The 13,836-nt window shown below is 34.7% G+C and overlaps 1 protein-coding gene across 1 annotated transcript in view; it reads right to left on the bottom strand.

Moving 5' to 3' along the window:
- Positions 1 to 13,836, bottom strand: part of MYO9A (myosin IXA) — a 245,311-nt gene that overhangs the window by 25,935 nt on the left and 205,540 nt on the right. Inside the window, exons 34-38 of the mRNA XM_023521568.1 lie at positions 9,865 to 10,057; positions 8,227 to 8,355; positions 4,508 to 4,613; positions 3,640 to 3,771; positions 2,782 to 2,905 (exon numbers count right to left, since the gene is read on the bottom strand). Of these exons, the coding sequence (XP_023377336.1) occupies positions 2,782 to 2,905; positions 3,640 to 3,771; positions 4,508 to 4,613; positions 8,227 to 8,355; positions 9,865 to 10,057 (684 nt within the window). The remainder of the gene's footprint in view (positions 1 to 2,781; positions 2,906 to 3,639; positions 3,772 to 4,507; positions 4,614 to 8,226; positions 8,356 to 9,864; positions 10,058 to 13,836) is intronic.

Genomic DNA, 13,836 nt, shown 5'->3' with positions numbered 1-13,836 from the left:
CTTTCTCCCAATGTGCTGTAGGTCTGAGAATTGGCCATGGGAGGTAGATTTGATTAAAGTCTTGAAAAAAAAATCTGAGTCACATGGTAAGAATACCATCAGTCAGGTTTAGCCAGAAGATGTGACCAAATCTTGCAAGGACTGCGAATGCCTATGGAAATGTGATACGATTGAGCTCACTTTCAGCAGGGTAAACTGGAGCTACCACTCATCTCATTTAGCCTGTTGACAATAAGCTTGAATAATAGTGTTGAACAACCAAGAAAGAGAACTGCCACCTCACACTGGGGTATCATGCAGAATTCTGCCTCTCCTATCACTCCTCCCAGTTTCAACACCAGAGGAAGAAAAAGCACAAGAAAGAGGAAGGGCAGAAGTGTGTGTGTGTGGGGTGGGGGGGGGTAGGGAAAGAAAACACTACTCACCTACCCCCAAAGTTTTCAGTCCAGATTAAGGTCTAATTGTCCTGGGAGAAAGTGACAACAGTACTACATCAAGTCTGTGACTAAATTTATAATATGAACAGAACTAAGTCTTAAATATTAGAATGTGACTAGAGCATTTGAGTATTATGGAATAGTAAGAAGTTGCTGTTAAGGTAGCTGATATCCAGCAGAAAGGGGACTTTGGCATAGCAGAGTTGAAAGGCAGTTACCAGATAAAAAGCAAAACTGATTTATATTTATATGCCAGCAAGTTGAAATCCTCAGTGAACTGGTTACACATAGATGGAGAGTCTCTGAAATTAGTTTCCATGTATACTGGTGTTCTTAGCTTTCCAACTCTCTATTCCTTTTTTGTGTAATTCTGGTATGAACTCTATTATACTGTGATATTTAAGTCTAGAATCAGTCCATCAATTTGCTCATTATTATTTGCTGGTCTATTGAAAAATGTCAAGTGGATAAGAGCCATGCTTCTGTGCCTAGGAAGACACCATTCAAGTCACAGATATGAATGGATAAATAAGCATTACTAATAATGATGCTAGAAGTAGCAATAGGTATTTCAAGTAATAAAGTAGAGGAGATTGATGAGAACAAAGCTCAAAAGCAGAAATTTGGTAACTCAATGCTTTCGATGTTCACCTTTTAATGATCCAACCAAAGAAGAAACCACAAAGAGGCTTATCTGAGAAAGAGGAAAAACCAGTATATTATAAATGAAGATTGTTCAACTGTATGATAGAGAGGAAGGAAAATGAAGGTTCTAAAGAAAGAGAGTAAGAGAAAAGGAAGTGAAAGCTGGTCAGGAAGTGGGACCTGAACTGGGGCTGTGTATGGAGGGTGGACAGGCATGGATGTTAGACAGAGCAGAACAACTCTTGGATGGATGAGAGACAATAATGTAAAGTGGCTGTGACACATTGCAATATTAATACATACCGAGACTGAATTGCGGGTAATGGTCATAAATCTAACTGCAATTAGTACAGGTTTCTGGATTAGGAAGGACATGAAAAGGAAAGCAGAAGGTTAGAATGTACATGTCATTACCCTATTAAAAGAGAAGGGTTAATCTTTCAATGGACTTCTTCTGCAAGCATCAGCAAAAAAAAAAAAAAAAAAAAAGCACAGCTAGTCTACCTGCTTTGAAAAGTAGCTTTACAGTAAAAGGTCTCTTTCCTTTCTCCCTGGATGGACACTACTAAATTCGGCTTCTCAGAACTGAGCTTCTGAAAATTCACACTACAGAAAGGGTTTCACTTTTAAATGGGGTTTCTATTTTCATTTTCTGAGGAAAAGATTTACATAATATCCTCTGATGTGCTTTATTTAATACCTTTACTGACTGGGAAAAGTCTATGTTTATGACTGTTTTTAGAAAAGACCCTTCACTAAGTTCCTCAACAGACATTTGTTGAGTGATTGTTTAAATAGTGCTTTTATTATTTAAACCAGGTGGTTTAAATAGTAAAAGCAGAGTTACTTTAATACTAATCTAAGTATAAACTATGAAGATATGGAGGAAGTATTGCTGGGCCCCTGGAGAAGCACAGGCATAATGATGGGGAAGCCTACATCTCTTTAGAGATTTACTGGCGATCTGAGTGGGTGTTCATCACTACAATTTTGTTTTACAATTGAGGGGAAGGGTAGCAAATGGGACTAATTAAACTTTAATGCGACAGTAGTTTTCCAGTTATTCAGATTCTACTGATTATTGTTCCAGTGAGAACTGGAATTATCTATATATGTCATTGGTTATAAAGGAATTTATTAAACAGAAAAGTGGGCAAATAGAGGAAAATAAATTATTATTTTTGTAAGACTTTTCTCAAAACTAACAGTAAACCCTTAAAGAATCTTTGATAATAATAGACTCATAGATGGAATTCCATTTCCTTATACATCATATTCTTGCCATTTATTAAGTTCTCTACATCGCAGGAGTACTGGCAGGACCACCAAAAGTGACATAGTTGAGGGTAGGAACAGATGGTTGAAGAAAGTAGAGAAAAAAGTTAGTATAGGTTAAGGCTTCACAGAACGGACAGGGAAAAAAAGGGCATACTATTAAATGACCAACATTTTATCCAAATACTTGATTTTAAAAATTTTACACATTTAACTGTATATATATTCTGTACATACAATTAAAGAGAGCTAAAAGATCACATATGAGGCATCCATAATACTCTGAGATTTGGTGATTTTTTTTTTTTTTTACTTGTTTCACGTGAAAAAGATTCAGAGAATAATCTCTCTCTCCACCATTAATACACACTTAAAACCCCAGGAAGGCTCCCATTTTCCCATGAGTCCATGTCGTGCATCTTACCATTGATCTACGAATCAGTGACAGCCTAGTCTTTGCCTTATTCTCAGCAAATTCCAGGCTACTGATGTCTTTGAGACGAGCCTTATATTTATTCATTTGTTCCACAACAATCAGCTCCACACAGCTGAAATAGCAGGGAAGAGAGGAAACTGTTAGGAGCTTAAGTAAATCAAATAAAGTGTAGCACCCACAGACTGTTTTTCAGTTAAGTGTGGTAGATGGAAGATAAAAGAAAAATCATCATCCCTTATTTTATGAGCTCAGAGACAGAGTTTAGAATGGTGGTTCATAACTTTGGCTGAACTTTTAGCATCCATCTGAGGATGCTAAATGCCTAGGCCACACCCCAGAACAATTAAATCAGACTAGATTTTATGGGGATAGGACACAAACACCAGTATTTTTTTTTAAGCTTTTTCAGTCAAAGTTAAGAACTACCTCTCTAGGAGGAAAGCAGAGGCCCGCACACAAAAAAAAGGCCAAGAAGAAATATAGGAATATTGAAGTACTAAGAACAAAGGGATTCAGAGACATAAAACCAATTAGACTAGATTACAGGAAGATACAAAGTGTACGTAATTTGGTAAAATGGAATTTAAAAATATATTTAGAAATCATAAGCACTCCCAAAGAAAAGTCAAATTTTAAAAATAAGACTTCAAAACAAATAATGTTCAGATGAATAGAATCTGAAGAAAGTTTTTCATCTTCAGCATAAGAAAACCCAGGGTGTCTAGCAACCTTCTTAAAATAATCTGAATTTATGAAGTCATTCTCTATGCTTGATATCTGGATAAAGTAACTTCACTGACTCAGAAGTCCCTGGGGTCTTGCAAAGGTGATGGTGACTGGCCTTACGTGGTAGTCTTACTGATGTCCTGCACACTTTGTAGTGGGTCAATGGTGTCAGGGCAGCGGAGAATGCAGGGTGCAAACACGATGGCCAAAGCATTAGCAGACATTCGATTAGTGTCTTCCTGCAGAGCAATCCTAAGGAATAACAACAAAAAAATAGTCCAAGTGAAACAAGGATAAAAAGAGAAAACAGTAGTGAGGTAGGCAGAAAAGATGAGAGAAAGAAGACGTATAACATTAACTGCACAGTACTGAAGGATATTCATGCCGGTTGAAGGGAGATACTGTAGGCTTTCCCCAACATTGTTCCTTTGCCTCTGGAAAACACACTTTCATTCTGTTCCTTCCTTGAAGCATTGTAGGCCAGCAGACAGCTTATCAAGGGAGATCTGTGACCCATGGCTCGAAATCACCATCACTAGATAAACATGTCTGAAGAACGCAAAGACTTTAATGCACTTTCATATAGTAGTATTTATCCCAACTACTGATGATATTTACACTCAGGGAAAGAGAGACTACTCCTGAAATCTCTTTGGTCAGTCAATTCCTAAGCACTATCTGAACCCACCTCCTACGAATAAGGTTGTGTCAACAGATATACAAACTTTCTAGTTCAGGAGTTAAAGAACAGGTTAAGCCACACAGTGCCACTATAGGGCTGAAGCTGTTACTTGGCTCAAGTAGGGCAGAGAAGCATCTGACATACAGTCCAACTCCACTGATTTCTGCTCCAGGAATCATAACTACCTACTTGAGGCACTGACTTTATAAATAGGAAGAAAAAAAAGATATCAGTTTTCCAAATGGAAGAGCTCTTCATTTATTTAAAAGAATCCAAGAGAAACATTCTGTTGCTTCTTGAAGTTACCTGACTAGATGAAAGATGAGGCGTTCTAGTGTATTGAGATGAGTTCGGGAGAGCTGGTCAATCACAGAATATACACCACGGATTGTCTCTTTCCTCTCCTGAAGACCTAAAAATCATAGAGCAGCAAATTAGACTGAATGTCCCCTCTTATATGTTACCTCTTCCTCCTGGACAGACGCTTGGTAGCAGGGGAGACTGGCTCTAGAGTTTTAGAAGAGGTAGTTGTACCTGTGTGGCAGGTAACTCACAGTTACCACTAATCTCCCATTGCTTGAGTTCTATGTTCGCTAAGCAGTCTCTTGAATTTTAATCTGTATCCAAGTAATCCTTGATTATAGTAAGGGAAAAGAGAGGCCCTAGTGTTTCAGGCATTTTGTGGTAGACTGATTCCTTGTCAAAATTAATCAATTGCTATATAATTTATAGATCAGTTGAGAAGTCATGCCTTAGGGCCTAAACACTTCCGGGCAGGCCTTCATCAATGGTCTACACATCTGTAGCACTGAAAAACTAAATTCTATAACCTGTTAGGCCTGGCATAAAATAGCCAGCTTTACATAGTGTTCTTCCCCAGATTCATAATTTAAATGAACATAAACTAACTCTTAAATCTATTTAATCTTTTAATTGTTTGTAACCCTAGTCTTTCGATCTGTTAGTGAAAAGCAACTAAGAAACTCAGAAAGCTTTTAGGACAATGAAGTTTTAATCGGTATCTAAGAAATCAAAATTTGAATAAGTGAGAGTACAATGGCCATTTCATATTTATGGTCAAAAGCTTACTTGTGGATCTATAAAGACTAAATCACTAGAGAATGGCTAAATAATTTATAACAAAGATGGCATTCCATTTCCAAGTACAAGCCTCTCAAATCCAGGAAGCCTGTGCTTACCCATAGCTCGAAGAAACTCCTCGTAAAGTTCAAAAGTCATGAGTGGATTGGGCAAATCACGAAGCCATTGTTTGAATACGCTTGCAATGACGTGTATGTTGTAGTCATCTAAGTTTACACTCTCAGCATCTATTTATAGACGAGTTAGATAACATGAAAAAATATGCAGAGATTCAAATAATTCACTTTAGAAACTATCATTATCAAATAAAGTGTTCATGTTCCTAATCGGACTAATTTCTATTCTCTGTAATCTAATCCCAATGTTTTGGAATAGTGCTTCTAACTGGTAAAGAAACAGTTTTTGCTTGTTTGTTTTCCCAATCTATTGTGGATCCAATGATATGTAAAATGAAAGGTCACATGTTTTCAAGTCAAAGCACTGTTAAACTGCTGTAAATGTTTCTAAATGCTTGCTCTTAATTTCTATACTTATCTTACTGTGTGGATCAGAGTGTGAAGCAGACTTTAAATAACAATGCTTAAGATGACAAGTGGAAAAAAGGCCAAGGACATTTTCTAAAAGTAAGGGTGATTTTAAGTCATTCTTAGAGATAAAAGGACAGTAATAATTGAGCTCAGGAAATATAAACAAAATGCCTTTATTCCATTTCATTTATAAACTCTTTGAGATTATACAGACGAGATGATTGGGAGGATATAGGATGAATGATTTTTCATTTATGTTGACTCAAGGTATAAGAGACAAATTGGCGACTGCCTTTAAACTGGAATAGACTGAGTCTCTGGTAGGCAGAACCTCCTGCTTGAGTTTTACTAGGCATTTTCTGTTATTATTTCCATACTGATTCATTTCTCACTGATTTGTTTATTAAAAAAAAAAACTAGAAAGGAAAAGCATGTGGATAGGTTCTTGGCTATACAGAGGCAAGCTCTGTATATAATGTGATTCAAAAACATCTATTCCAATAGTAGTAAAGAGTAGAAGTTGAGAATGAAACCAAAGTCAAACCCCTGGACTGTGGCTAGAGTTCTATACAGATAAATATTCAACCCACTAATTATTAGTTTAAATAACTCTGTCGTCAATGTAGAAAAACAAGCAGCAGCACTGGAAAGAGCATTACTTGGAGTCAGAGTAATTAGAGACTAACAGGTAATTGTTTAAAAGGGATTGAGAAGATCTATGGTTAAATCCCAGCTTGGTCACTTATTGGTAACGAGTCTTTGGGAAAGATCCTCTGTAAATCTCAGTTTATATATCTGTGAACGGGAATAATAATTCCTTATTTGCAGGGTTGTTGTGGAGATTAGTATAAAAACATTAGCACAGTGTCCTGCATAATCAATAGCTCATTAATTCCCTTGAGCCTAAATTTTTCTCTTTTGAATATTACAAATATCATGATCTTATCAGACTGCTAAAAAGATTAAATGAGATCTGTCTGAAGTCTCTAATAATGCCTTGTACAAATGACACACTCAATGTTTGCTGAATTGACCACATAAAAACAAAGTCTCTTTAGAAAGTAACAAGATGATAAATAAGCACCACAGAAAAGATTGCATTCTTCTTGCTGCAACAAAAAGATCAACATGTAATGAAAACTTTAAGAGCATAAACTGATCTATTTGAATAAAAGTATTTGGTCTTGATTTGGAGGGCACTATCTTACCTGTATCTAGACCTTGTCGAAGCTCCTTGATTTTATTAGTTGAACCAGACTTTCGGTAAATACCTTCTGTGTACAGTCCATGCATTTCAATGTAGTTTATGAGCTTTTCCACCACTAAAGGAACAGTTCGGTCTTCACTGGTCAAACGGGACAGTTCCACCCCAAACTGTCGAGATGACAGCTCTGGATCATACTAAATGGAAGATCATTTTTGTTTCCAAATACATTCAAACATCTTTAAACATGTTTAACCAACTACTTAAGAGAAACTATTTTTTATTTTCCTGAAGTTTTATGAGCATAGTTACTAGAGTTAGGGGGAAAGGTAATTATGGTTAATGCTGAGAGTATAAATGAGGTGCTAGTTTCCATCCTCTCCTACTAAGAATACCGCCCCACTGCCAAATGGGGTGGAGAATGGAGGCAGTGGCAATAGGCTACTGTTAAAAAAAAAATCTCTTTATGTAAAAGTGGCATCTGGGCAAGGGATTAGGGAGATAGAATTTGTGTGCTAAACATTTACCAGGTACCATTAGAAAATCAACCAATTTGATATGAAGTAGAGTTCTCAGTAATTTCTGAAGTATAAGAATGCTTTGATGTTTATATAAACTTTAAAGAAGTTTAACTGAACACTGATGCCACAGCTAAAGGCAGAGGTACACACAGATTCACCCATGATGAGTGTTCTAGCTCTTTTTTATTTCAATGATATATCTTACATCATACCTTACTAACTATAATTTATGTGACTGCAAAAAAAAAAAAAAGGTTTAAGATTATTTGAATTCACAGAAAAGAAAAATGCCAGGTATTATCTCTGAAACAAAAATCTTTTTTGTAAACTTTTTTGTTCTTTCCTTTTCTTGCATCATTCTCCTTCCCTAACCCAACACTGTATACCCACTCTTTCTCCTCCAACCTGAATTCAAGCAGTGTCAAGTTCTTTTACTCAAGCAGTACACTCCATTTTTTCTTTTCTGTTGTCAGTGTCATGACCCTAGTTCAAATATATAGAAATCAAAATTTGAATAAGTGAGAGTACAATGGCCATTTCATATTTATGGTCAAAAGCTTACTTGTGGATCTATAAAGACTAAATCACTAGAGAATGGCTAAATAATTTATAACAAAGATGGCATTCCATTTCCAAGTACAAGCCTCTCAAATCCAGGAAGCCTGTGCTTACCCATAGCTCGAAGAAACTCCTCGTAAAGTTCAAAAGTCATGAGTGGATTGGGCAAATCACGAAGCCATTGTTTGAATACGCTTGCAATGACGTGTATGTTGTAGTCATCTAAGTTTACACTCTCAGCATCTATTTATAGACGAGTTAGATAACATGAAAAAATATGCAGAGATTCAAATAATTCACTTTAGAAACTATCATTATCAAATAAAGTGTTCATGTTCCTAATCGGACTAATTTCTATTCTCTGTAATCTAATCCCAATGTTTTGGAATAGTGCTTCTAACTGGTAAAGAAACAGTTTTTGCTTGTTTGTTTTCCCAATCTATTGTGGATCCAATGATATGTAAAATGAAAGGTCACATGTTTTCAAGTCAAAGCACTGTTAAATTGCTGTAAATGTTTCTAAATGCTTGCTCTTAATTTCTATACTTATCTTACTGTGTGGATCAGAGTGTGAAGCAGACTTTAAATAACAATGCTTAAGATGACAAGTGGAAAAAAGGCCAAGGACATTTTCTAAAAATAAGGGTGATTTTAAGTCATTCTTAGAGATAAAAGGACAGTAATAATTGAGCTCAGGAAATATAAACAAAATGCCTTTATTCCATTTCATTTATAAACTCTTTGAGATTATACAGACGAGATGATTGGGAGGATATAGGATGAATGATTTTTCATTTATGTTGACTCAAGGTATAAGAGACAAATTGGCAACTGCCTTTAAACTGGAATAGACTGAGTCTCTGGTAGGCAGAACCTCCTGCTTGAGTTTTACTAGGCATTTTCTGTTATTATTTCCATACTGATTCATTTCTCACTGATTTGTTTATTAAAAAAAAAAAACTAGAAAGGAAAAGCATGTGGATAGGTTCTTGGCTATACAGAGGCAAGCTCTGTATATAATGTGATTCAAAAACATCTATTCCAATAGTAGTAAAGAGTAGAAGTTGAGAATGAAACCAAAGTCAAACCCCTGGACTGTGGCTAGAGTTCTATACAGATAAATATTCAACCCACTAATTATTAGTTTAAATAACTCTGTCGTCAATGTAGAAAAACAAGCAGCAGCACTGGAAAGAGCATTACTTGGAGTCAGAGTAATTAGAGACTAACAGGTAATTGTTTAAAAGGGATTGAGAAGATCTATGGTTAAATCCCAGCTTGGTCACTTATTGGTAACGAGTCTTTGGGAAAGATCCTCTGTAAATCTCAGTTTATATATCTGTGAACGGGAATAATAATTCCTTATTTGCAGGGTTGTTGTGGAGATTAGTATAAAAACATTAGCACAGTGTCCTGCATAATCAATAGCTCATTAATTCCCTTGAGCCTAAATTTTTCTCTTTTGAATATTACAAATATCATGATCTTATCAGACTGCTAAAAAGATTAAATGAGATCTGTCTGAAGTCTCTAATAATGCCTTGTACAAATGACACACTCAATGTTTGCTGAATTGACCACATAAAAACAAAGTCTCTTTAGAAAGTAACAAGATGATAAATAAGCACCACAGAAAAGATTGCATTCTTCTTGCTGCAACAAAAAGATCAACATGTAATGAAAACTTTAAGAGCATAAACTGATCTATTTGAATAAAAGTATTTGGTCTTGATTTGGAGGGCACTATCTTACCTGTATCTAGACCTTGTCGAAGCTCCTTGATTTTATTAGTTGAACCAGACTTTCGGTAAATACCTTCTGTGTACAGTCCATGCATTTCAATGTAGTTTATGAGCTTTTCCACCACTAAAGGAACAGTTCGGTCTTCACTGGTCAAACGGGACAGTTCCACCCCAAACTGTCGAGATGACAGCTCTGGATCATACTAAATGGAAGATCATTTTTGTTTCCAAATACATTCAAACATCTTTAAACATGTTTAACCAACTACTTAAGAGAAACTATTTTTTATTTTCCTGAAGTTTTATGAGCATAGTTACTAGAGTTAGGGGGAAAGGTAATTATGGTTAATGCTGAGAGTATAAATGAGGTGCTAGTTTCCATCCTCTCCTACTAAGAATACCGCCCCACTGCCAAATGGGGTGGAGAATGGAGGCAGTGGCAATAGGCTACTGTTAAAAAAAAAATCTCTTTATGTAAAAGTGGCATCTGGGCAAGGGATTAGGGAGATAGAATTTGTGTGCTAAACATTTACCAGGTACCATTAGAAAATCAACCAATTTGATATGAAGTAGAGTTCTCAGTAATTTCTGAAGTATAAGAATGCTTTGATGTTTATATAAACTTTAAAGAAGTTTAACTGAACACTGATGCCACAGCTAAAGGCAGAGGTACACACAGATTCACCCATGATGAGTGTTCTAGCTCTTTTTTATTTCAATGATATATCTTACATCATACCTTACTAACTATAATTTATGTGACTGCAAAAAAAAAAAAAAGGTTTAAGATTATTTGAATTCACAGAAAAGAAAAATGCCAGGTATTATCTCTGAAACAAAAATCTTTTTTGTAAACTTTTTTGTTCTTTCCTTTTCTTGCATCATTCTCCTTCCCTAACCCAACACTGTATACCCACTCTTTCTCCTCCAACCTGAATTCAAGCAGTGTCAAGTTCTTTTACTCAAGCAGTACACTCCATTTTTTCTTTTCTGTTGTCAGTGTCATCACCCTAGTTCAAATATATTATAACTGTCCACTTGGCCTAGTCTAACAACTTCCTGATAAGTTTTCCCATATCCATTTTCTCTTCTTTTAATATGCTGTAGAGTATATATAATCTACTTTACCATCCTTGAAAACCTTCAGCTGCTGATTTAATATATATCAAAAAAGGTGCAACATTCCCGATTCTAGCCTTTAAGATATTAACTTGAATTGATTCTACTTTTTCTTTCTAGTATTATCTTAATACATTTATCATTTATGTGCTAGGTAACAGGGAAACAAAATCAAATCAGAGAGATAGTTCTTACCCTAACACTAATCTAAAACTAGTAATGTTAGTGTGTGGAGATAAGTAAAACTGCAACAACAGAATTATTAGGTCTTATGGAACCACAGAAGTGAAACAGTGAAATCGGGAAGCACTGAGCCCAGTGGATAACAACTAACAACCTTGAGAAGACCTGATGCTTAACCTAACTGTTAGAAAGCAAACAGTACATAAGTAAGGAAGGCAAGAAAAGAACATTTTAGGCAAAGAAAACAAAGAACTACAAAAATGTACAAAGCTAACATAATCTGATATGGCTGAACTAAAAATGAGAAAAAGACAGAAAGATTGTAAAGAGGATTGGGTACTAAGTTACAGAACCTGGATCTGTCCTGACAGCTAAGGGAAGCCACCAGAGAATTTTAAGTAATGGAAGACATAAGTTTTATATTATTATGCATCATTCATCTATACATACATACTCTGCATTCCAGTACTTAATTCTTAAGAGAATTAATTGCATGTTTACTTGGAAGCACATAAAAATCAACTTAAATTAATATAAGGCAACATCTCTGAAATGTATTTCTAGGTCTGAGGTGGAAGAGAAAAGACACTTAACCTTGGAATATTCAGAGGATGCAAGTTAAAATTTTGTATCATCACTAAATGAATTAGGGTATTTATGTTATTTCATATTTGCAACTAGGTTATAACTAGGTTATTTCATATTTGCAACAGGAATATCACCTTTCTATCTCAGAGAGTTATTGTAAAGATGAAGTTACAGATGAACATACAGAGCACAGTATCTGGTATATGGCAAATACTCAATAAATTGTTGAGAAAATAAAATAATGCTTGCTGCAATGATTAAAACAAAATAAACTGAACGAAACCTCTTACTATTACTGTGATACACACGTGCAAACATATAATCTATTTAAATGTTAAGGCTATCCCTAGGGCATGACGAATGTGAATAGTTAAGACTTGAGAAAGCAAAAAAATAAAATACTTGAGGGTATTAAACAAAAACTTTAAAATAGTTTGATTTTAAACCAACTAATCTAAAGCAAACATGCTAAAAAATTATATTTCTTGAAGGAAAAAATTAATTTTAATATTTCCAAGTGAAAAACTTTAACTGAGTTTTCTTTATAAAAATGTTTTTATAATTATTTCCCCTTCTAATTAACTTCTCTGTGTGTTTTAAATAAAAATTTATTGAAGTATGACATATATACAGAAAGGTGTACAAATCCTAAGTGTGTAGACTTTGACAAAGTAAATGCACACTTGTTACCGGGACCCAAATCAAGAAAGAACATAACCGGCAGTGTAAAGTTCCCCTTCAAGGTCCTCTCAGCCACTACGTGTTTCACTCTTCACAAATAACCAGTATCTATAGTTCTATTACTATAACTTAGCTTAATCTGTTTTTGAACACTGTTATTAATGGTATCATATAATATATATACCATGAGTTAGTTGCATCTATTTTGAACTTTAAGTAGAATAATACAGTATGTATGCTTTAGTTTATGGCTTCTTTCATTCAAAACTGAGTACTAATAGTTTAATCTCATTGCTATATAGTATTCCATTATACAAATATACAATTTATTCATTCAGTCTACTGCTGACAGACATTTAGGTTTCTTCCAATTTGGGGCTAGTTCAAATAGTGCTGCTATAAATGTCTTCTATTTGTCTTTGGCACAAATATCTATGTATATCTGTTTAGTATATAATTTTGGAGTGGTACTGCTGAGCCATGTTCAGCTTTGACAAACACTGACAAATAATACAAGAGTATTTAGGCCAACTTACACTCCTACCAGTAATGTATGAAAGTTTCAGTGGCTCTAATTCTTGCTAAGATGTCTTTCCTTTTAGCCATTTCAGTGGGCCCAAATCTCATTATGGTTTTGCATTTCCCTGATGATTAGTGAATTTGGGAAGATTTTCAATTACAGATTCTATTTTAATAAATATGACTCTTCATATTTTCTATTTTCTCTTGACTTAGTCTAGCTAAGTTGTATTTCTGTGAGAATTTTCCCAATTAATCTTAAATTGTTAAATTTATTGGTATCAAGGTATTCATAATAGCTTTTTATTTTCCTTTTAATGTATGCAGTATCTGCAGTGATACACTACATTTTTCTTCTTGAATACACCAATTTTTTAATTCTTATTTTCAATCACTTGTTAAAGAGTTTATTCATTATTTTAGGCTATTCAAAGAGCTAAAATTTGTCCGTACGTTTTATCTCTAGCACAAATGCTTTTCATTTCATTTATTTCTATTATCCTCCTTTTACTGTCTTTAGGTTTAATTTGCTGTTTTTTTTTTCCTCTACCTTCTAGAGAGGTACGTTTAGATCATTTTTATCTTTGTATCCTTTCCAATGCACGCATTCAAAGTTATAAATATTCCTCTAATCACAATGTCAGCTATAGCTACATGTTTGCTATGTCATACTTTCATTATCATTTAATCCAACGTATTTTTCCATTTTTATTTTAATTTAGAAGTATACTGTTTAATTTCCAAACATTTGAGGACTTTCTTGTTATTGTCAGGTAGATTTATAGCTTAATTCCATTCTGGCCAAAGAGTATACTCTCAGTATCTCAAACTTTTGACATTTGTAAGAATTTGCTTTATGGCCCAACACATGACTAATTTTGTCAAATGTTCC

This window comes from Pteropus vampyrus, unplaced genomic scaffold, assembly GCF_000151845.1.
Source record: "Pteropus vampyrus isolate Shadow unplaced genomic scaffold, Pvam_2.0 Scaffold10, whole genome shotgun sequence".
NCBI lineage: Eukaryota > Metazoa > Chordata > Mammalia > Chiroptera > Pteropodidae > Pteropus > Pteropus vampyrus.
Note: the sequence above shows the minus strand (reverse complement) of the source record. Positions and strands in the feature narration are given on the sequence as shown.